At 49.6% G+C, this 24,821-nt stretch overlaps 1 protein-coding gene across 1 annotated transcript in view; it reads left to right on the top strand.

The window, feature by feature from the left end:
* Nucleotides 1-24,137, top strand: part of LOC122393463 — a 34,262-nt gene extending 10,125 nt beyond the window's left edge. The window contains exons 4-9 of the mRNA XM_043389484.1: nt 8,084-8,281; nt 8,399-8,656; nt 16,670-16,813; nt 17,255-17,468; nt 23,276-23,418; nt 23,892-24,137. Coding sequence (XP_043245419.1) covers nt 8,084-8,281; nt 8,399-8,656; nt 16,670-16,813; nt 17,255-17,468; nt 23,276-23,418; nt 23,892-23,959 — 1,025 coding nt within the window. The 3' untranslated portion in view covers nt 23,960-24,137. The remainder of the gene's footprint in view (nt 1-8,083; nt 8,282-8,398; nt 8,657-16,669; nt 16,814-17,254; nt 17,469-23,275; nt 23,419-23,891) is intronic.
* The last annotated feature ends 684 nt before the right edge of the window (nt 24,138-24,821 follow it).

Raw genomic sequence — 24,821 nt, 5'->3', positions numbered from 1 at the left:
ATATGGACGGTCTGAGTTCCTTGTTAAATAGACAGAATGTAGGTTGCTGGGTAGGGGATGCGAAAATCAATCATCTGATGTACGCAGATGATGTGGTATTGTTATCACCGTCGGTTGCAGGGTTGAGCAAACTGATTTCATTGTGTGGAGAATTCGGAAAAACTTGCAATATTTTGTACAATGCAAAGAAAAGTGTTGTACTGGTTTGTCGCTCTAAACACATGAAAGATTTGATATTGCCAAGGCTGTTCATTGAAGGTGTTCCTCTAAAGGAGGTTGATCATGTAAAATACTTAGGGCATATCATCAGTAATCATGCTTACTCAGATGACCTTGACATAGATCGGCAGTGTAAACAAATGTACAAACAGGGGAATGTGCTGATTCGTCGTTTTCACATGTGCTCGGTAGCAGCAAAGGCGCGTCTCTTTACAGCGTTTTGTTCATCTATGTACACTGCACACTTGTGGTCAAATTATCGCCAGTGTATGTTGCGCCGGCTGATGGTGGCTTACCATACGGTATTGAAAACTATGCTAGGCATTTCTAGGTACGAGAGTTCTTCTCACACATGTGTCGTGCACCGTGTTCCTCATTGTGCTGTTCTCATCAGACAGCGCATCTATAACTTCATGTGCAGGCTGAGTACATGTGATAGTGAGCTGGTAAAAAAGACTGAAAATTCGAGTGTAAAATACCGTTCACGCCTGAGGCGCCACTGGCAACAGCAACTGTACGTTCATTTTAGCACATAGCTCTGCGAGAGTGCTGAAACAGGCCCGAATGATTGTTTGTGTGACATTTGGTTGTCTTGCCACTGCACTGGCTGAAATCCTCAGTATTTAAGAGTATGGACCCAGAGTCTGAAATAAAGCTTATCTATCTATCTATCTATCTATCTATCTATTTGAACTTTGACTTTGATGTTTGTCGCTGGCATGCCGCCCGATCCCCCTGTTCCTTCGGTGCCGACAGTCTGCCGTCGGTGGCGGTCCGCTGTCGACGATATCGTCAGCGACTGTCGGCGGGAGCTAACCGATCAGCAAACCCGCGGTGGAGAGGTCCCGGCGCCGGCCACGAGCCTGGAGCTCGTATTGAAGGTGCAGGACCAGCCGAAGATGACCGAATTGCAGGCGCCGACCGCTGAGACGGACACCGACCTCCGACTGGCCGGTGAGTCCTGTGTGAAACGCGTTACACACGAACTGGTACGCTTTGTCCCGCTGTAACTGTCACTCCTTGTCCATATGAGCGATCACTTCTTCACTGACTGGTCAGTTGCTTTATTCCAGCGGCCACCTGCCACGCCCTGGAGAAGGCCAACCTGCGCGGCTTCAAGCTGCGGGTCTCTGCCCTGCGCCGGCTGGCGCGTGCCAACGCTTCAAGTCTGCGTGAGCTGACGCTGCCGGCCGGCATCAGCGACTGGCAGCTGGAGGCGCTGCTGGAGCCGCTGAAGGCTCTGGAGCGGCTCGATGTGAGCCCACCCGTGGACAGCTCCGGCAAGTGGCTGCGGCTGCTGCCAAAGTCGCTGAAGAGACTGGATATCACTGGTGAGAAGGGTCGTAGGGTGCTGGTGGAACGGTCAGTTACTGGCGTATATACCGTCCTAACTCGGAACTAAAGACATTGGCATACTCAGTAACCAAGTCGTCAATGGAGACATCAGTCGACACATGACAAATATCCGGCCAGTTCAGCCTAAGTTTGGCCAACCAGTCACGGCCAAACAAAAACGGACCCGAACCACGCAGAATAATCAGTGACAGATCAGCCATCCCCGTACTTGACTCGATTGTTTTGGTTTTGTTGGGTTAGGCCCTTTCGGTCTGACAAGACCATTTCAGAGCCGGAAGGATGGTAGGAATTAGGGCGAGACATTGGTCTGGGCAGGCATCCCAGTGAGTCACCTGGCTGAACCTGTCCAGTCGGACAGGCCGACCAGCCCACTGCACAGTGGGGATTTTTCCGATCTAGCGCGTATTAATTCCAAAAAACTTTTTTGGATTTTTGTTTTTTTTTGTGTGTCAGTGGGGCTAAGAAATGTCTGAATTTTTCATATATGGCATTGTTTTATCTGTATGTCACAGCAAGACTAGGAAAAAATGCGCCCAAAGTTCACACTCATGCGTTATTACTCAATGGGCTCAGTAAGGCCCGAAAGTATAGCTCAATTTCATTGTCCCGTCCTGTTGGTTTTATTCTTGCGAGGTCTTAAAGTTGCATATCTTCTGAAAGGCACCTTTATTAGGAATGGGATGACAAACAGAAAGTATGCCAGAACCTTACTAAAGGTCACAAAAATGTCATTTACAAAAACCCTTACAGACACCATATTGAAGGAATGGTATTCGAAATAAATGTAGGAAATCAACATGTTTTCCACACTTTTCCACTCCGAAACATATCCTATCGAATTCGCCACTTTCTCCTGAACAAGACAACGCCTAGTTTGGCTGCCGAAACTTGCCTGAACACGGAATATTCACATTAGAGTATCTTATACCTCACTCTAGGAGCGCTAGGGCAAACAGCACAATATAGGTATGTTCCGGACATAGGCGAATAATTTTACTTCGTGATTTTCTGAGACACATTCATTAGGAATAGGATGACAAGTGTAAATTATACATATCGTAACCTTATTCACCCTCGCACTTGTGGGGAGGGGAGGGGGAAGGGGTCGGATAAAACCCCATGGTTTTCCGCAAATTACTCGTGCAAAAAGCGGCCGATCGCGACAAAACTTTCGGTGCCCTCGAGATCATCCATTTTACATCTAACCTAAAAATTTCATGACTCTGACCCAACTGACCTTTGCCCTGTGGCATATTTCTCGAGACCATGTTTGGCCGGAATCGCGATTCGGCGTATGCCAGCTCACATTATTCGCGGTTTCCAGTCTTTTTGTGGTTTTAAACGTTCGGATATGTGAAATGATGTTGGTGCCATGCATTATGGTGGGTGTCAAGGTCACGTGAAGATCAAGTCAAGGTCATTGTCCTTTGATGACCTTGGTTCACTTTTTCGAGTTTTACTTGTTTCTAGGGTAGTTTTTGGTGCTGATTTCGAATTTAGCAACCATTTTAATATTTACGAAGTAGTTGTGGTGCCTTCGTACCATGTTACGAAGCTGTCAGTAGTAGGTGACACCTACTATACCTAAATGGCCGGCGGGACGCCTACTGGTTGATCTGACCTGACCTGACCCGACCTGGCCTAAATGCATAAAGACATCGTCTGTGATCAAAACTAACATGAAATTCGTGATCAGCACCCCAAAATACCCAGTAACACCCTAACATTACGAAGTTTCAAGAGGTCTTCATTTCCCAACTTTAGTTGGGTCATTAAACTGACTTGGAAAGTCAACTAATGACTTTGGACTTTGAGATTGGATATATTCGGCCTCATCTCGTCATAGGCAGCACGCTTGATTTTTTCGCGAAGCTCTAGCTCGATCAGGGGCCAAACGGCTGAGCGGGGGGTCCAATTGAACCCCATATACTATGTTGATTATGCACATTTACAGGTAACATTCTCACCAGAACACACCAGCCAACATCTGTGCACAATCTGGCTACAATACTGCCCATGCTTTGCCCTCTACGAATAAAGACGTGCTAAATCGGAAAAATCCCCACTGTGCACTGGCACTCACTGCACCCGGCTGCAGGCTAGCTCCAGTGGAGCCATTCCCGCAGGGGATAGAGTTGGCCGTCCAGCCCGGAGCAGGGGGTTGCGGCGTGAAGGAGAAGGATTTGACCGACCCCCACCGGACACGATTTGGTAGCCGAGGTCTGTGACGTCAGCTGGGCGTGAAGTTTTCCCTTTACCATAGGCTTTGCACACAAACTGGCCAAAGTTCATGCCTGGATAGCCAAGCCTGAAGGGCAACAAATGATTACATTTTGCCCTTATTAGATTCAGCGCTTCATTTTATAACTGAAAACGTCCGTTATTAGGCCTCTATGGAGGTACAAAGTACTCGAAATCGAAGTTCAAGAAGATGCTGTCCGAGCACAATCTGGTAACATCACGTGATTTCTTTTCAACAGATTATATATAATTTAAGGATATATTTACACGATTTCTGCCTAAAACATCATAAATAGTACACTTTTAATATTTATTACTCTTGTTTAACCCACGAGCCGCTGGGGGGGGGGGCATAAAGTTGCCCCCCTTTACGTTTTGTGAAATATCTCCGAAACCTGATGAGCTATGAACGCGAAACTTGGCATAGCTTCAAATGAATACCTAGGCAATGTTTGAGGAAAGTTTGGTGGTTGTAGCACCTAAGATGACGTCACAGTGACGTCATGAAGTTTTGTCGTTTTCCGACATGGACCGTTTCTGATGACGCTGAGCATGAAACTCGACTGTAAATGAACTGGACAGCACCTGCTGTCATCCTAAAACATCTTACTACACTTCCATCTAGTTTCTGACCAATAATCGGCCGTTTATATTCGGTCCCATATATGTGATGTATCGTGAGGAATATGAGAGTCGCAAATCTATAATTTCACTTATGACGTCACTGTGACGTCATTTCAAATGGGATCGACACCAAATTTGGACACAACCTCGGCTAGGTATTCAGGAAGATGTGTGCAAAGTTTCGCTTCTCTATCTCTTCGCGTTGCGACGATATCGTCGCAGAAGTAAAGGGGGGGCAACTTTATGCCCCCCCCCCCCCAGCGGCCGGCGGGTGGCGCGGAGGCCCAGCGGCCGCCGGGTTAAGTCATAACATTGTAAAACGCAGTTTATCATTTTAGTCACGTGACCAAGGGTATAGCAGGGGGTTGGGACAAACACTCAAAGGATTTTAAGTTTTGTAATTAAGTTATATAAGTTTCATATTGAAATTGAAAGACTGTATTTTTTGCTTATAAAATACAAATTTTCGTTTGTAGAATATTTTCCTTAAAGGCGAAATTCTCCATATAAGAAATGTCCGTGACGTCACCAGGGCTTTACTCAAAACACCCGACCTACCTGTTTCTTTTAGGTATCTTGGATTTGACTGTCTTGAGGATGGAAACACGGAACCGATGTTTGACTCGAACCTGCGCCTGTCCTTTAACCCGCGCCCTGCTGGGGGGGTGTTTGAACACCCCCCCTTGTGGTTTTTCGCGAATATCTCAAAAACGGCGGCGCGGAGCGCCGCCGTTTTTTGTACACCTTATCATACATCAATTCTACACATGTTGTGAAAATTTCAGACCAAGGTCGTTCAAGGTCAGGTCACCAGGTCACTTGAAGTGACCTCACCTCATAAAAACTTTCAATGTCTGTCATAGCTACACCGAGAGACCGATCGCTTTGAAACTTTCAGCGATTGCTAAGAGCAATAGCATGTACAAAATGTATATCTCAGAATTTTGATATCGATGACCTAAGGTCAGGTCAATTTTGCGACCTCCCCATTATAAGTCAATGGGAGAAAATTGAAATGCGCCTCTTTTGGATGAAAGACATTATAAACGCTCCCAAACACCGAATTACAAGTGATTTAGACACACTGAGCTTGAAAATGGTGTCCGTGACCCTTGTTTATGCCCTGAGGTCATCTTAGGTCACGAATGGTTTTTCGCAAATAACTTTTGATAGAGACATACTAGAGCGATGAAAACGCCTTAGATGTGTTCAGCTCGACGATACGGATCGACTGATATGCAACATACCCTTTCCGGTCAGGTCATGACCTTGACCTGAGGTCAAATTTTCAAGTTGACCTTTCAAGGTCAAATTATAGTTCATTCGATGCGTCTTGACGAGAGGAACACGATGCCGGTAAAAGTAAGCTCGTACAAGGCTTGGGTCAAAAGTTATTGCAGAAAAACTGTTTTCGAAAAAATCGGCTATTTTTGCAGTTTTTGCCCCCTGCAGGCAAAACCGTTGACGTTAGGTCAAATCTGAGAGAATTGCTCAGAAAGGGCGTTAATAGGGCTATCGATTGCGCTTTTCCGCGGCGCTGTAGCTCTATTGGTTCCCGAGTTATGCGTTGGCTTCTTGGAAATTTTCGACATTCGACCTGGAAATCGGCGAAATTTTGCCTTCAAAGACCTCTGGTGACCTGACCTTTGACCTGACCAAAAAATTGACCGAAGTGATTTCGTCATTATTTTTTACGCTCTTTCGAACGCCGCCTTCCGCGTATCGCTACGTGGCCCAGGAGCCGAGTTACAAGGGGGGTGTTCAAACACCCCCCCCCCCCAGCAGGGCGTGGAAATCCAGGACCCCCAGCAGGGCGCGGGTTAAAACATGTGTCACAGGCTGCGAATATCAGTTTTGATTTTCGGGGATATTTGCCTACCCGGTTGACCTGACCTTGACCCTAGGCCTGACCTATGCTTGACTGACCCCTACATGGAGCAGACACTCTTGTAGGCCTTATATGATGGATTGTGCACCGTTTTGACAGAGCTGATGACGAGAGGCGCCCATTGCGAAGTCCTGAAGTCCATGCTACTGAAAGCCCGATTTCAGGTGTTTGACCTGACCTTGACCCGACCTGTGACCTCAAAATTCAACTTTAAAGTACTCATCTGAAGCTTCTCGTCGCGTTCTTTTGTTTGCCGCCTCGTGCGTTTCGCTGCGCCTATTGGTTCGCGAGTTATCGGCTGGGGGCGTTTAACGCCCCCCCCCCCCCAGCAAACGGTGGGTAGTGAAATAACCCAGCAACTGCCGGGTTAATGCGGAGTGATCGAAAAGAAGATGTCAGTAGCTAAAGTTGCAGCTGCAAGGGTGACAATACATATAAGCTACATTCACAGTTTTATTGTAGTCTGGTAAATCGTTCCTAAGCTTCAGAAGCAGAACATACCCATGACTGAAACCCCACATTACTTCTGCTGTGGACTGTACCTACTTATCATTTGTGTTCCAGATGGACTTAGAAGATCTGTGCGGAGAGCTGGCTGCTCTTCGTGAAGAGATGGCTGGTTTGAAGGGAGAAGTGGCCACACTGAAGGGAGACAACGCCGTACTGAAGGGAGACAACGCCACACTGAAGGGAGAAGTGACCACACTGAAGGGAGACAACGCCGCACTGAAGGGAGACAACGCCACACTGCGTCAGGAGGTGGTCCATCTACGTGAAGAGGTAGTCCGCCTGCGACAGGCTGTCCTCGAGGAGCGCACCACTCGCCAGGTCGTCGTGGAGGAGCTGCGGCAGGAGGTCCGCCGGCGAGCGGCGCCATCCGGCCGTCCCCAGAGGTGAGACTGAGAGGCAGGAGGGGTGGCACTGGGGGGGGGGGGCAAAGATAAGAGTAAACATTAGAGGCAGCCGCCTTTGGCTGCAAGGGATGACACTTGGTGTAGACAGTTTGTCGGTAATAGTCAACCCGGTTGTGTAGACAGTTTGTAAGAGTCAACCTGGTTGTGTGGGCATTTTGTCTGTAAGAACCAACCCGGTTGTGTATACAGTTTGTCTGTAAGACACTGGATGGGCTTACGTGGGCGTCCATGATACGGTGCTGTCTCGGTAAAATGAAGACATCTCGAAATTATCGCCTTATGACTGACCTTAGATGACGTCTTACTACGTCACTCTGACGTCATTTCACCACAGTGACGGCGAAGAGGTGGTCTCACCGAAGGCCGACACCTGTGACAAGTGTGACTCCACCACCACCAGTTGTGACGTCACCCCAACTACGGAGGAGATTGGGCCGGCGTCCGGTAAGCTGAGGCCGCCCGCTCCTCGCGAGACCAACATCTACCACCTTGATACCGAGCTTCTGAAGATGGTGCTGAGCAGGGTGGACTGCAGGGACATGTTCCGAGCCAGGCGGGGTGAGTGTCCTGGCGACTGGCGAGGTCGTGTGTCACAATAACTATCATCCGAGTCGATGTGGTATGTTTCCTTAGCCAACTGAGAGTTCAGCAAGTTGGGAAAGTCTGGGTGGATATATAAACTCCAATGAATGGCTTGTAGCTAGGTGAATTCCGGTTGCCATTATATGGAATATCGATGTTATATTTTTTAGAATTTCTAACGCTGCCTGTATTTGAACTTTGACTTTGATGTTTGTCGCTGACATGCCACCCGATCCCCCTGTTCCTTCGGTGCCGACAGTCTGCCGTCGGTGGCGGGCCGCCGTCGACGATATCGTCAGCGACTGTCGGCGGCAGCTAACCGATCAGAAAACCCGCGGTGGAGAGGTCCCGGCGCCGGCCACGAGCCTAGAGCTCGTGTTGAAGGTGCAGGACCAGCCGAAGATGACCGAATTGCAGGCGCCGACCGCTGAGACGGACACCGACCTCCGACTGGTCGGTGAGTCCTGTGTGAAACGCGCTACACACGACATGGTACGCTTTGTCCCGCTGTAACTGTTATTCCTTGTCCATATGAGCGATCACTTCTTCACTGACTTGTGTTGCTTTATTCCAGCGGCCACCTGCCACGATCTGGAGAAGGCCAACCTGCACGGCTTTAAGCTGCGGGTCTCTGCCCTGCGCCGGCTGGCGCGTGCCAACGCCTCCAGTCTGCGTGAGCTGACGCTGCCGGCCGGCATCAGCGACTGGCAGCTGGAGGCGCTGCTGGAGCCGCTGAAGGCTCTGGAGCGGCTCGATGTGAGCCCACCTGTGGACAGCTCCGGCAAGTGGCTGCGGCTGCTGCCTCAGTCGTCGAAGAGACTGGACATCACTGGTGAGAAGGGTTATGTGGCGACGTTGGAACGCGTTAGTTACTAGCGTACCTCACGCTAGCTCAGATAAAAAATCGCCGCGCTGCAGCGCGGCGATTTTTCCGATCTAGCGCCTATTAATTCAAAAAATATTTTTTGGATTTTTGTTTATTTTTTGTGTCAGTAGGGCTAAGAAATGTCTGAATTTTTTATATATGGCATTGTTTTATCTGTATGTCCACAGCAAAACTAGGAAAAATGCGCCCAAAGTTCACACTCATGCGTGATTACTCAATGGGCTCAGCAAGGCCCGAAAGTATAGCTCAATTTCATTGTCCTGTCCTGTTGGTTTTAATCTTGCGAGGTCTTCAAGTTGCATATCGTCTGAAAGGCACCTTTATTAGGAATGGAATGGCAAACAGAAAGTATGCCACAACCTTACTAAGGTCACAAAAATGCCCTTTACAAAAAACCCTTACAGACACCATATTGAAGGAATGGTATTCTAAATAAATGTAGGAAATCAACAATGTTCTCCACACTTTTCCACTCCGAAATATATCCTATCGAATTCGCCACTTTCTTCTGCACAAGACAACGCCTAGTTTGGCTGCCGAAACTTGCCTGAACACAGAATATTCACATTAGAGTATCTTAACACCCCACTCGAGGAGCGCTAGGGCAAACAGCACGATACAGGTATGTTCCGGACATAGGCGAATAATTTTACTTCGTGATTTATATGATGCATATTTTCTGAGACACATTCATTAGGAATAGGATGACAACCGTAAATTATACATACCGTAACCTTATTAACCATCGCACTTGTGGGGAGGGGGAGAGGGAAGGGGTCGGATAAAACCCCATGGTATTCCGCAAATTACTCGCGCAAAAAGCGGCCGATCGCGCCGAAACTTTCGGTACCCTCGAGATCATCAATTTTACATCTAATCTAAAAATTTCATGACTCTGACCCAACTGACCTTTGACCTGTGGCATATTTCTCGAGACCATGTTTGGCCGGAATCGCGATTCGGCGTATGCCAGCTCACATTATCCGCGGTTTCCAGTCTTTTTGTGGTTTTAAACGTTCAAATATGTGAAATGATGTTGGTGCCATGCATAATGGTGGGAGTCAAGGTCACGTGAAGGTCAAGTCAAGGTCATTGGCCTTTTGATGACCTTGGTTCACTTTTTCGAGTTTTACTTGTTTCTAGGGTAGTTTTTGGTGCTGATTTCGAATTTAGCAGTCATTTGAATATTTACGAAGTATTTCTAGTGCCTTCGTTCCATGTTACGAAGCTATCAGTAGTAGGTGACACTTCTATGGATGGCCGGCAGGACGCCTACTAATTGATCTAACGTGACCTGACCCGACCTGGCCTAAATGCATAAAGACATCGTCTGTGATCAAAACTAACATGAAATTCGTGATCAGCACCCCAAAATACCCCGTAACACCCTAACTTTGCGAAGTTTCAAGAGGTCTCGATTTCCCAACTTTAGTTGGGTCATTAAACTGACTTGGAAAGTCAGCTTATGACCTTGGACTTTGAAATTGGATATATTCGGCCTAATTTCGTCATAGGCAGCATGCTTGACTTTTCCGCGAAGCTCTAGCTTGATCAGGGGCCAAACGGCTGAGCGGGGGGTCCAATTGAACCCCCTATACTATGTTGATTATGCACATTTACAGGTAAAATTCTCACCAGGACACACCAGCCAACATCTGTGCACAATCTGGCTACAATTCTACCTATGGTTTGCCCTCTACGAATAAATAGGTGCTAGATCGGAAAAATCCCCACTGTGCGCTGGTCCGTACTATGTGTCAGTCAGGGTCACTGAGCCATAATCACCCGGACAAACCCGAAAAATTGTTAGGCTCCCTGGGATCATTGCGTCAGAAGTTGTGGACTTGTGATTCGTGAATCTTCTTGCGATCGCCGGCTCAGAAATTTTCAGCTTGTGAGTCTCGCGGTGATTGCTAATACAGAAGTTTTCGCCGGCGCCTTTGATGGAAAGAATGGGGTTGGGAACTCGATTTTTTAAGAATGCATGAAAATGATCAAACTATTTTCACAGAATTTATGGTGCATACCATTGCCTCATAAAATCAATATGCTGAGAGAAATGGGGGAAGAAAGATAGGAAACTTGTTTTGAAAAGTTCTTGAAAAAAGATGCTCTTGATGCTGTTACGTCACATGTCACATTCTGCGGTTGACAAATAATGGCGCATCTGGCGCACCACAAATTACATGTTATATCAATGGGTGAAAGATGTTGTTTGCTTCACTCTGCCATTCGCGCTGTTTTTAACTTTAAATTATGCCAAAACATTTACGGATGAAATGTTCAGTGTCAAAAATTGATGTGTCTGCCGTGTACTATATTCCCACTTAACATTGAGCGCGTGATAAACATTTTATGTACCTCGAATTTTCAAATGATAAAGATGATGAATCGGAGGATGCTGAAAAGCAAAAGCTCATTCCAATATTTGTACTACTTTACGATTAAAATGTTTACATTCCTGTCATCTTATTGATCATTTATTTGTTCTTTTTTATGAAAATAACTTAAGGCGTTGAGAACCGAGGTAATTTCTATCTACCGTGCCTTAACTTATCAGCAACAGCAATCTATCTACGCCCTACGGTGGCAAGGGAGACTGTGAAAGAAGCGTAAGATGGATTCTAAACAATTCTTTTGTGATATACTGAAGGGCAAAGTGCAGAGAAGAGCGTACAAGTCCTGTTTTGTGCCAGGCTGTTGCAGTAGCACTTATGAAACTCCGAAAACGATCTTCGTTCATGTCCCGAACAACATTACCCTGAGGAGATGATCGTCTGCAATAGCAGGAAGAGCTGATGCAAGTACTTTGAAATCCACTATCAAGTCGGTGCTATTGTTGTAATGATCACTGTGAGGTGAGATATTTTATTTATTTATTTATTTACGATCTTAAGCCTCCACATGGTGGGTTTTAAAGCTTGCGTCAATATACATTGAAGCATCATGTATGGTATTGGTACCTACATACAAATTATGATCACATGGTTTCTACATACCTACATATTATTGTCACCGCTCAAGAATCACAGCCTAACTATAAAACACTGTACCTCGCGACGCGTTCTACAGATTAATACACAAAGTTGATACAGAGTTAAAATGCAGTCATCACAGTGCAGAAGCTCACTTTGATCGCAGTCTCGCACGACACGTGGCGACAGTTACTGGCTCCCTGACAGCATCAGAGGCATCGTTCCAGCTCATAGCGGCCCGGAAACAAAAGTGCCGCCGGGCCCGCTCAGAGCGCACCTGGGGCAGCTCCAGGTGACCCGCCTCCGTAGCCCGGGTACAGCGGCTTGACACCTCACAGCGCCTTGTGTTTCAGTCTGACAGGAGCCAGATGCGAGTGTGTCAGCTTGTGGACGGTAATGATATCTCTCTCGCGTATGAGGGAGTCCACGCTCTGCCAGTCCAGTTGGGCTAGAAGTGGCGTAACGTGCGTCCGACGTGAACATCCCGACACGATCTGCGCGGCATGGTTTAGAATTTTCTGAACCCTATGTCTTTGGGTTTTATTACACCCGCCCCAAACAGTAGCGCAGTACAAAATGTGTGGGAACACCAGGGACTCGACGACTAGTTTTTTGACCGAACTCGGCAGCCGATGGGAGAATTTTGAGAGACCTGATAAGGTGCTGTAGCACCGGCGCACCACTAAGGACACGTGGTCCACCCACTGTAGGCGCGAGTCGAGCACCACTCCCAGCACCTTCACCTTCTCACATGGCTGAACTACTGCACCGGCAAACTGGATAGAAAAATCGGCTCCGTGATTTTTTCCGAACATGATCAGTTCTGTTTTTGACGGGTTTATCCTCAGGCTGTTTTGATTGTACCATGCCTGGACCACCCCGAGCATGACCTCTAGGTCGGCTGCGTGTTCTCCGATACTGGTCTGTCCACAGGTATTAATGAATTGTGTGTCGTCCGCGTACATAATCAGTCTGCCGCACGGTACGTGAGACGGAAGGTCGTTGGTAAAAACTGTAAAAAGTATCGGTCCAAGAATACTACCCTGTACCACACCGTGGGAAACCGGGAGGGACTCCGAGCCGCCCCTGACCGTCTGTTTGCGGTCACTGAGCCAGTCGGCAAACCACCAGGGGTCAATACCATACCAGCCCCAGCTTCTCCACGAGCCGGCCATGCTCAACGCTGTCAAAAGCTTTAGAGGTGTCAGCAGCTATAAGAGAGACTACCTGCCCCCTGTCAATATTTTGTGCAAGGGCTGAGTGTAATGCCCAGGAGATGACCTCCATTCGCGCCCTGACCGGTCAGGGTTATACAATTTGAGTGGAATGTGGATGGCGGTCCGTTTGGGGTTCAGATGTCAATTGTATTTTGTTACTGTCAAACAATACATGTTATGCTGGCAGCGAATGTGTGTAACGTCGGTTTTCGAAACAGAAGTTAGAACTGTAACGGCAGAGTGCTTGCTGGTCTCATCGTAAGTATTGTAAGTGTTGTAAGCAAAAGCATTGTCAATATTGTAAGTATTGTGAGCATTGATGTATGGTAGATATCACCACATGATCTCGGCTCAGATAACCCTCCCCGGTGTCCCTGTCAGTAAATGGCACCTGGATCATTACAGATAAGATAATTTGTCACAATTCTTAATGAATTGGGTGGTTTTGACTCGTTTACTCGAGGTGCAGGTCGCATTTCAATACTTTTCCATAGGCTTGCAATGTAAAGGTCACGACTCTGACCTAACCTCAGGTCACAGATCAAAAATTCTGAGATATACAAACGATACATACTGCAGGTACTGTTTTGAAGACTTGATGAGAGGAAATAACTTCGTGAAAAACTCAAGCTCTGACGTGTTTGCAAACTTTTCTGAGGTGGGGTCAACAAACCCGCTCTGGTTACCTGACCTGACCTGACCCGGCATTTTTTTTTTTGCTGAGATGTGCGCAATGAGCATTTAGGAAAAGTCACCAAATATGAGCTGAATGTCTCGCGGCGTTTGGCAATTGTACAAGAAAATCCTGAAAGGCCTCCCCGTCCGAAATAGGGTTAATGTGTATATGAAGAGTTGCATATGCCAAACATACCCAGATCTAAGACTGCAGTTCCCAGCGCCGCTGCAACGTTTTTAAAACAAACATACATAGGACATACAAACATGTTTATTTGCATCTGTTTTGGATAATAGCAACTCATAGCGCCATCACCCGCGATAACTGTTAGGATTTGAGATATATTTTTATTTAGGCCATTAGTTTGGCTGTAATGTTTATTAATATTAGTTGGGCGGAGTTTGGTAGTTTTTTTTTATTTAACTTGTGGTATGTTGTGCTGATTGTATTGTATTGTATTGTAATGTACTTATCGTGGCAAGCCGATCCATCCGAAAATGGCTATTATTGGCTGCCGAGTCAGGTGAAACGAATGAGGTGGGCACAACATTACATACAACACACACGCATCACATTTGCACACATATTCACATTTGCGCCACCGCGCCGCTACACACTGGCCGGGTCGCCGTGTTGCTCACGCAGTAGGAGCTTCCGATACTCCCTCCGAAAGAGCCTGTGACCGAGATTGCGCAGCGCCTGAGGCAGAGCGTTATACTGCGATACAGTGGCGTATAGGAACCGGCGGCGCCCGGATTCCGTTCTAATCACGGGTAAATCGAGCAGGTCGGCCTGACGCGTATCACGCCCATGCACGCTACCTCGCGACACAATCGCGTTGGATAGGGCTTCGGGCTCTCCTGTCTCGAGGATTTTCTTTAATAGCGTGACAGACTGTAGACGCCACATATTCTCGGCCGAGAGCCACCGCAACTCTTTCAGCACTTCGCTTACATGGTCATACTTGTTGGCCACTTTGGACGGGGCGGAGCTCCGCTCCTTGCGTGAGCGGTTATTCGCCTGTCATCCAGAAATAGTTCCTTCGTTTGCTGGCCGTTCCCTGATTAGGTGCAATACGGGGAGCTGTAATCAGGGAAGTAACTTTCCATATGAAAGGGGTGCAGGTGCACCCCCGTCCCCCATCCACTAGAAGTGCAGGCATTGCTTGAGGCATTGTCCAAAGTGGATTGCGGGTTGTTCAAACCTTTCAAATGTAAGGACCTTATTGAACTCAACCCTACCCCTACACTACCCTACATACGACTGGACGCTTTCCAAGCCCACAAGCATCACGACGCCGAGATGGAATGTAGCCGGGAAATCACCCTCGCCATCTGCTCTAGAGCTAATCGTGTGGGGCGGCGTGTGGGGCGCCGCTTAGCCTATGGGGGTGCACTTCTAGTGGATGGGGGACGGGGGTGCACCTGCACCCCTTTCATATGGAAAGTTACTTCCCTGATTACAGCTCCCCGTATTGCACCTAATCAGGGAACGGCCAGCAAACGAAGGAACTATTTCTGGATGACAGGCGAATAACCGCTCACGCAAGGAGCGGAGCTCCGCCCCGTCCAAAGTGGCCAACAAAGCAGAGACAGAGGCGGCATCACATCTTCCATCAAAGAACTGGTTTCTGGCTTGGAAGATGAGCTCCATCTTTGCATCCGAGTCGGTGCTGTCGGGAATCAGCTGGTCTAATGGAGTGAGAGTAGTGAGACGACTAGCTATTGTATCAGAGCTGCCTGGTCTTCGTAGCATTTGCACCGATTCTTCTCGATCGGACTCTGAATTCTGTCCCTCCTGCGTATTACTTGAGGCATTGCTATGTAGCTAAGTCTTTGGCAGAGTTTCATTATCCATGCTTTGCAAACAGTGCCATAACAACACAGTTAATTAATCACCAAGCTTCTTTGCAAGTTCCAATACAGTTGAATCGCACGCGATTTGAGTGCAAAAATCAAGAAAAGTGCCAACTTGTTCCCGTAAAATATTTTGAATATTGACCTAAAAAAAAATGAGTAATTTCCAGATAAAATAACAGCGAAATCAGTTTTCGCTTGCCAATAAAACTCACAGATATTGAAGCTCCATTATTAAAGGAACATTTTAGTATATGCCATTCTTGATAAAACTCCTTAGCCACGCAATACCAGCGCAAAATAAAGAGACACTGAAAACACGACCAATCACTCCGATTTACCATAGGAAAATACATAGAAAATGTATGTCTCAACTGCGCCAAATATACAGACAGTTATATACCTACATGTGACGTCATGATTAGCCCGACCAATCAGAAGCAAGTTGTTTTCAGCCACAAATAATTAATTTCTGAACTAACTAGGCATTTTTTTTAACAAAGTGATTTTAAATTAAATCATTAAAAATTCTGAGCTTTTTTATTTTACCAAAACATACAGAGCATGCAGATAGGTCCCAACCCCATTGCGCCTTGATTGTTTGTCAGTTAGCACATTATCAATGATTCTTATTTGGTGCTATTCACAAATGATCAAATGATCACTGACAACATCAACATCAATTATATGAACTGCATCACTGTCACATAACGGCAGTGCTTTTACCAGCATCTGATCCTTGTTTTGTCGAGACGCGTCGAATGATGAACGATAGTTTGACCAGTAAAATATCAGTTTCACGAATTGACCCGAGATCAGCTTCATAGCAGGCGGTCAACTTACATGCATGTGATTCCGTTCTGTTGAGCGTGGCATATTCAAGGTTCAAGTAGCTAGCACAGCTTCAGTGTCTGCCAATGTCTATTGCCCGATCTATCAAAATTCAAAAGCCATCGTCGAAAAACTGCTCATGACCTTGGTCCTCTGTCGATCTTATACGACTTCATAAGTAAAATTTAAGATCACTTGTGTCATTTTCCAATTCAGTTTTCAATAGGAACCCATAAAACTACGTTTGAAAGTGTCAAAATGGCAGTTTCTATAGAGAAATGGAGGATAAACATCCTCTCAATTTTCTGCAAATATAAAAGATAGATGCGCGTAGTTTATGAAAACCCCCACCCTCCCCCTCCCGTCACGGCGCGGGTTTACGGCTAATTTTACCCTCTCCACAGGATCCGGGATGACTAGAGCGCCGCTGAGTCACCCCCGATGGCCGACATCTGGGCTGGATGTTGGTATACAGAAAGGCACGGACACACTCCTGGACCAGCTGACTGCTCTGGCGACCCACACAGTCACGGGGTTGTTCATACGGTGTGAGCAGCAGGATCATAATGTTCCGGAATGTCGTGACGATCGCTTGTGAAGGGGTGTGTTGGCCATTACACGCACAAAAGCTCCGCGTGACATTATTTTTGACCGGGCCTAATTAAGCAAAACGCATTCTCTCTTAAAACTTAAAAGGAAGGCCGTCGGAGACGCCACCATTTTTACTTTACCTTTTTTCCTTTCTCGTGTTTGCTTCAAAGTTCTTCTCGTTTTCCTCTCATGCTAGAAAAAGAACATTTAGCTGTTAGGAAATGGTTAGCCTGCTTTTAACAGTTGCATCCTACTTGGCACAAAAAAGCGCGCGAGTTTACTAATATTTTCTTTCGCTGCTTACCAAAAAAGACATCCTACTATTCAGTATTTCGCTATGAATATTGTTGACTTTTGTCATTCCAGTTAGCGTAAGTATCTTTATTTATGTTTTACAGACTCACCGTCAGTGACACTGGAAGCGACGGGACGCCTCCTGACTGTCCTCACCAGCTTGAAGGACGTCACTGTTTTCGGATCCGGCGTCATTTGCGACACTGCGCTGTCCGCCCTACACGGCTGCTCCCAGCTGGATACGCTGGAGTTCAAAGACACCCGGCCCCTCGCGGACATCCCTGCCCTGACCCAGTCAGAGGTGGCAGCGGTCAGCAGGTCAGTCGGCCGGACGGCGACGGCGGATATTTATGTGTACCTATCTGGATAGACCGCAATAACCCCAGAAACTGGGTATCCCTTGGAGGTTTACATAGTAATACGGGCACGGGGACACTGGAAATAGAAACAAACTCTTTACAGAAGAATAGGCCTCCACAAGCAGACTTTTTGATTCAGGTGGTTGTTGTCACGTGGCCACGCACGCAGCAGCAAACACCCGGTCGCTGGCGCGTCTGTATTGTCACTCACCCCCGGCCCCGCCGCACGGCCCGACCGGCCGGTCGCCACGTCACGTGACCCGGGCGGCGGGGACAGCCAACCACAGCGCAGCACGACAACACGGGGCGACAACACGCGCTCCACACAGCCCTGACATTACCCCCCTTCCACGAAAATGTGCAACGGATACACACAATAAACAAGGCAGCGAACAAGTGAACATAAACCTTAACATACGGCAGCGCGGCAACGAACATGAACTACGGGCGGCGCACCTCATACGGCTTTGTATTCTGGACATGGGTTCGACGGACGCCCCTGTCGGTGATATATTCAACATGTCTGCGCCCGACCATCGATGACACTATGAACGGTCCGACCCACGGGTCCTCCATCTTGGAGGCCCTTGTAACATTTCTCACCCAAAGTCGGTCTCCTTCCCGGTAACAAACATCGCGTACATGATACCGCTTGTCAAATTGGCGCTGGTAACGACCAGACATCTCATCACGACGGTCCTGAGCCTGCCGAAGGGTCGCTGATAACAGACGCAGTTTTTCGTGCACAAAATCTGGCGAATACTTGTTTTTGGGCGCGCTAGCTAGCTGTGACAGCGGACTATTCGGATGGCGCAGGAAATACAGAAAAAACGGGCTGTATCCAGTAGTGTCACAAATCTCATTGTTCAAGGAATAGACCACTCCAGACAAGCGTGTCTCCCAGTCAGCGCCGCCCGACTCAGAGACAGCACGCAAGCGGCGTTTAATGTCCAGATGACGCCGCTCCACTGCACCCACCGCCTCGTGATGATACCCTACACTCACACGAATATTCACACCGAAATGTTGACACAAGACCTTGACATGACCGTGTTTCAGCAAGTTCGAACCCGCGTCACTCTCAATGCGCTCAGGGGGACCGAAGGTCAAAAAATGCTGTGTCAACGCCTCCACAACGTAATCTGCGGCGCCGGAGCGCAGTGGATAATAGGTCAAATATCCGGTAAATTTATCAACGCACGTTAAAATCATTGAGCATCCGTGAACATTCCCTCTCGGCATGGAAAGTATATCGATCACGAGTACTTCATTGGGGTATGAAGCTCGCTGGGGCAGCAGAGGCGAGCGATGGGCTCTCGTGTCCTTCCGTTGGCAACACCTCGTGCAGCTCTTTACGTAGTCGGTACAGTCGGACCGCAGGCCCGGATACCAGAGGTGCCGGCTAAGTAGCTCGTACAGCTTCCCGGCGCCTCCATGGGCGTGCTGCGATACGTCGTGATGATTGTAGAGCATCTCGAATCGTTTAGACAGAGGCCAGACAATCTGATCACCGCGGAATAACATCCCGTTACGAAAAGTGAACTGGTCTGCTGATAACCGCCGCAGAACGGGCGGCGCGTACCTGGGCCACTTGTTGTGCTTCAGTCGGTGCGCAATAGCTCGACAATTGCGGTCGTGTTTCTGGTACCAGATTACTGATTCCGGCTTGAGAGCCTGCTGGACTAAAAAGTCAGCAGTAGTCATTAAGACCTCCCGAGCCGCTTCCGGTTCCACCGGCTGCTCCTTGAGCACACCATCCAACGCACAAGGCGATCCTTCGAGTTCAGCACTCGTCGCATTTGTTTGCCTCCGCGCCTCGCTGGGCACAATCGGGGGCTCAGCATCGAGGTTATTGTCACCCAGCGCCCGGCGCGCCCGGCCCCCCGCCGCACCACGGGCGGCGCCACGGCCGCCTCGCGAGACACGCACCGGCTCCGGCCCCGACACCGGCTCCGGCCGCAGCGCCCGAGCCGCCGGCGCCACGCCATCGGACTCGGCGTCATCCTCAGAGGCCGGAGCGTCCTCATGAAGGCGAGAGAGTGCATCAACATGACGCATCTGCGAGGCACCTCTGTGTTCCGTTGTAAAACGAAACTGGCTGACGAACGCTCGCCAGCGGACCAAGCGGGGATTGATCCACTCCTTATTTTTCAGAATTTGCAAAGCACTCTTACAATCGCAAATCCATCGGAACTCATTATCAGCCAAATACTTGAACCATTTCTTGAGACCTTGGATAAAACTGAAAAGCTCTAATTCGAAAATAGTCCATTTGCGCTGGGCGCGACTGTATCGGTTGCCACTGAAAGCAACGATCCGCTCCTGGCCATCGGGCCAGATCTGGGAGAGAACCTGTCCCGATCCCGACGATGAACTATCCGTATATAGAATAAACGGACAATCCTTCCGCGGGTAACTGAGAACCACGTGAGCAGTGAGCTCAGATTTCAGCTGCAGGAAACACTGCTCCAGCTCACTATTCCAATAGAACTTATCGGCATTACTCAACACAACTAAAGGCTCTGCCACAGTCGAGAAAGACTTGAAAAACTTCCGAAACCAACCAAAGAAACCGAGGACACGCTTGGCCTGCTTAATAGAAGACGGACGGGGCATCTCGTCAATCACCTTGAGACGGCTGGGATCAATGGATATGCCGTCCGGCGTGATGAGGTGTCCCAAATATGTCAGGGACGTTTGGAAAAGCTTGCACTTCTCCGGAGCGATTTTGAGACCGGCTGATCTAAGCCTCTCGAAGACGCTATGCAGTAAACGGAAATGATCTTCTATCGAGGAACTAGTACACAAAATATCATCACAATAAATGTGAACGCCAGGCAAGTCTCCCAGTACTCGGCGCATAACTAGGTGCAAAAAATACGAACTCTGCATGCACCCCATTGGCATGCGACGGGGATAATATGTCTTGCCTAAAGCATAGAATGCGCATATTTTACTGGACTCTTCCGTCAAACACAAATTCCAAAACGCAGACTTAATATCTAACGAGGACGCGATTTTCCAGTCGCCTAATGAAAAAATAAAATCATCTATATTCGGGAACACAAACGTTTTGGGCATCAAACATTTATTCAAGGACCGCATATCCTGCACTATTCTAAATTCACGCTTGTCCTTTCCCTTGGGCACCAGAATAATGGGACTGTTCCAGTCGGACGGCTCTCCCTCCTCAATAACACCACAAGACTGCAGCTCGTCCAGCTGGGCCTTGAGCTGGTCCTCTCGGGCCCACGGGACAGGGTATGGCCTAACGAACTGAGGGCGGACTCCTGGCAACAGCTCTAAATCAACGTCTCCGCCGTTATATGTCCCGATATCCGCGTAGCTTCGCGAAAATATCTCGGGATACGACCTGAGGAGATCGGCCAGCCGATCACGCTGAGTAGCCGAGAGCGGTTCTCCGACAACAAACTCTGAGAGAATGTCGGCCGTGGACTTCCCGACAAAGCGACTGTCGTCCGCCGACACAGCATTCACCTGAGCCTCCCCGACGCGCTCGGCAGGCTCGGCCTCCACGGGCTCGACGCTCTCCAAATAACCAATGACGCTGCGGCGGTGAATCGTGATAACGCGGTCGGAACGATTGCGAACATAAAGTGGTATCTCCGTCTCGGAAAATGGCGTAAGTAACGAGTCACATATTTCGACATCATTCGAACTTTGCCCGACAAACAAATATTCCCCCGCAACACACACGGGCCGATCAACTTTCACATTTAGACAAACTGCCGATCGCGCGGGAACTGAAATGGGCTTCTTTGTCCTGACTTTAATCTGGCTCGCATCTGGCGAACAATTCAAAACAACTCCATTCTCCGACATAAAGTCCCACCCCAGCACAATGTCGTGAGACAAATTATGTACCACTGTGAACTCCGTGTCCTTAGTTCGACCATCTGCGATTAGCACTGGCAAAACACATTTCCCTACCGCGTTCAAGTGATGACCGGTAGCCGATAACAGCCGGGCAGGTGCCGTCAGTTCAGCGTTCGGGGCGATGACACTAAAGACACGACTATCGAGTAAGGACAACTGGCTCCCACTGTCCAAAAGTGCGTCACTTACCAGGAAGCCGTTCACATTTACCCGAGTAGTCGGAAGAGTCATCACCCGACGTCCACGCTGCCCTAGTAGCCGTTTGGGCACTGCCGCTTCAGATGCCCATAGCCACGGCACGACCAGCAGCGCACCTCCCTCCGTGTGCGGTCCGGCGGCGCCGGCGAGCCGCGTCTCCCGCCGGGGCGCCCCGGCCGCCACTCCTCTTCACTGTCAGGCGACGCGTCATCCCGGCGAGGCGCCGGTCGCGAGTCGCCACGGCGAGCAGCCCACGGTGAGTCGCCACGGCGAGGCGCGCGCCGCGGGTCACCACGACGAGTCGGCCACGGCGAGTCATCACGGCGAGGCGAGCCCCGAGGGCCGCCACGAGAGGGCGCATACGGCGAGCCGCCCGAGCGCCCGCCAGCGGCGACGGCGCGGGACCGCCCCCAGGAGCCGCGAGCCGGACTCGGGCTCCGGCGCGCCCGCTCCACGGACGGACGGTCACGTTCACGGCGCGAGGAATCCTCCTGATTCCGATCACCGCTCGGAGTCGGAGACATCATGTCTCCGCGCCCGACCCCCATCACTTCGCGATCCGCCCACTGAACCCAAGCGCTCGCGCGGCGCTCCTCCTCGCCGAAAGCCTCCGCCAGCGTCTCCTCACGACGCAGCACGTCCACGGCGGCGTCGAACGTGGACACGTTCTGACGGGACAGCAAAAGTTTCTCCTGCGGCGAAAGCCCGATCAGAAGATGCCGGTAGAGAGCGGCCTTGTGGGCCGGTACACAGATGGTCTTGACCTTGCCCGAGGCGTCATAAAACTCGGGGCACGCATCACGCACCAGCTCCTTGATACGCGTGGCGTACTCCAGGACCGGTGCGTCGCCCTTGACCGCTGAGCCAAGACGCGACACAGCCAACTCGGATGTCCCGGCGCCAAAGGCGGCACGCAGTCGGCCTGTGACGTCCACCACTTCGCCGTCAGCTTCGACGATCTCCAGGGCCAGACCGCGACATCGCGCCGCGATGACGGTCTGAAGCTGCCCATCAGCGATGCCCCCGAGGGCCGCCAGCCGCTCGCACTGCTGGATGAAACGGTCGGGTGCCGAGCTACCGTCGTAGACCGGAAAATCCGACAATGACACTCTGATCACTGGAACAGTGGCAGTGCCACTAAGCGTCGCACTCTTCGCGTCCTCAGGCATGGCGATCACTGAACCGCTGCCACCATGTCACGTGGCCACGCACGCAGCAGCAAACACCCGGTCGCTGGCGCGTCTGTATTGTCACTCACCCCCGGCCCCGCCGCACGGCCCGACCGGCCGGTCGCCACGTCACGTGACCCGGGCGGCGGGGACAGCCAACCACAGCGCAGCACGACAACACGGGGCGACAACACGCGCTCCACACAGCCCTGACAGTTGTGTTGATGCCATGCAAACAGACAGACAGACGACTGGACTGGACTGGTATTACTATGCATATGGACATAATATTGGGTGGTATAAGGCTCTAAGAGTATTGTGTGAAACGTGCGTAGCAAATTGCAGGGCAAGACTGGAAACTGGAGATAGCCGGAGGCACATATGTTCTGTTATGAAAGGCATTGGAACTACATGGTGTTTCCGTGTCGAGTCGACCGCTGGTGCCACTGTGTGACTGTGTCCCGTATACTGACCCGTTCTGTTTTGTTGTGATCTGTTGCAGGATGGCAGTGACATGCAGGAAACTGAAGACACTGTTCCTAACCTCCTCACTCGAAAACTGCCAGGCTGTCCTGACCGCCCTGCACGAGACAGACCTGGGACGTGACAGTGGCCAGTCCCGTACCATCGATCTCTTGGTCCCCAGTAAGTGACGGCGTCTCTGACCACCCACACCAGCCGACACGGCGCCACCGGCCTCTCGGACACGCACTGACGCACGTGACGTCACCAGTACTGACGTCACGCTTGGTGACGTGTATCTCCGTAAGTGACGTCACAGTATCAGTATCAGCCCTCATGACGTCATTACTCAGTAACCCGGTTTACATAGCATATTTGACGAGGCTCTAGCTCGTTAATTTGGCGATAATTTCGATGCAGTGGTCTACAAATATTTAGAGGGGATCATTTTGTAAATTGTTAAGCACCATTGGCATCTTTTGCAACATCACGGACGGAGATATAAGCTTGCAACAAACCCTATGTAAACCGGGTTAGTGATACACACATTGTCATTATGTTCGTAGTTATGTATCTGTAGGTGACGTCATCAATTTGAGTTGCCCCATGTAACATCACTAGCAATCAGTGTGTAATCTGACGTGTTCCGTTTCCAGAGTCTCTATACGACAAGCTTACCAAGCCTCCCAAACGCAGCAAAATTTGTTTGAAGTACTTTGGCTAGACGACTAGCTTCCCGGTGCCTCGTCCGCTCATGTGCCGTCAGCGGTGTCGGAACTCGACAACAGATGGCAGCACCGTGTCCCGTCGGCAGCGCTGTTCTGTACACAATGCACGTCTAGACCTTCATATCCAGAAGTGCTTTGAGTCGCCCTGTCCCATCACCCATCCGTGCTTCTATCCTCAGGATACTGAAATCCTTCTCCTCCACGCCACAACCACCCTCCGGGCTGGACAGGCAACTTTATCTCATGCGGGCTGCTCCCTTGGAGCGGCACCGCTGCTCCCGAGGGAGCGCACCCCGTAGCCGGGTGCAGTGAGTGCCTTGGGGCTGGGTGGCCTGTCCTCTGGACGGGCTCAGCCCCGGCGACTCACTAGGGTGCCTGCCCAGACCAATGTCTCCCCCTAAATCCTATCATCCTTCCGGCTCTGCAATGGTCTTGTCGACCGAAAGGGCCTAACCCAACAAACAAAAACAACTGTCCCATCGGCTCAGGTCCGTGGGTACTTTAACCCGCGCACCGACGGGGGGGGGCGGATATCCGCCCCCCCCTGAGGTTTTTCGCGGATAGCGGGAAAACCGCGGCGCGTAGCGCCGCGAAATTTGGTATGACTATTCTCTCATCAATTTTACACATGGTGTGCAAGTTTGAACCTCCTAACTTTTAAGGTCAGGTCACCAGGTCACTTTGAATGACCCAACCTCAAGTCACTTTTTTGCAACTTTGTCACCGTGCCAGAGCTACAGTAGATGTCGGAGGCCTTTGAAAGTCGCAGGATGTTATTAGGTCATTAGTAGCTACAATTTGTATATCTCGGAATTTTGATGTCGGTGACCTAAGGTCAGGTCAATTTCGCGACCTCCC

The sequence above is a fragment of the Amphibalanus amphitrite genome, unplaced genomic scaffold (genome assembly GCF_019059575.1).
Source record: "Amphibalanus amphitrite isolate SeventyFive unplaced genomic scaffold, NRLGWU_Aamphi_draft 000536F_arrow, whole genome shotgun sequence".
NCBI classification, from domain to species: Eukaryota; Metazoa; Arthropoda; class Thecostraca; order Balanomorpha; family Balanidae; genus Amphibalanus; species Amphibalanus amphitrite.
Note: the sequence above shows the minus strand (reverse complement) of the source record. Positions and strands in the feature narration are given on the sequence as shown.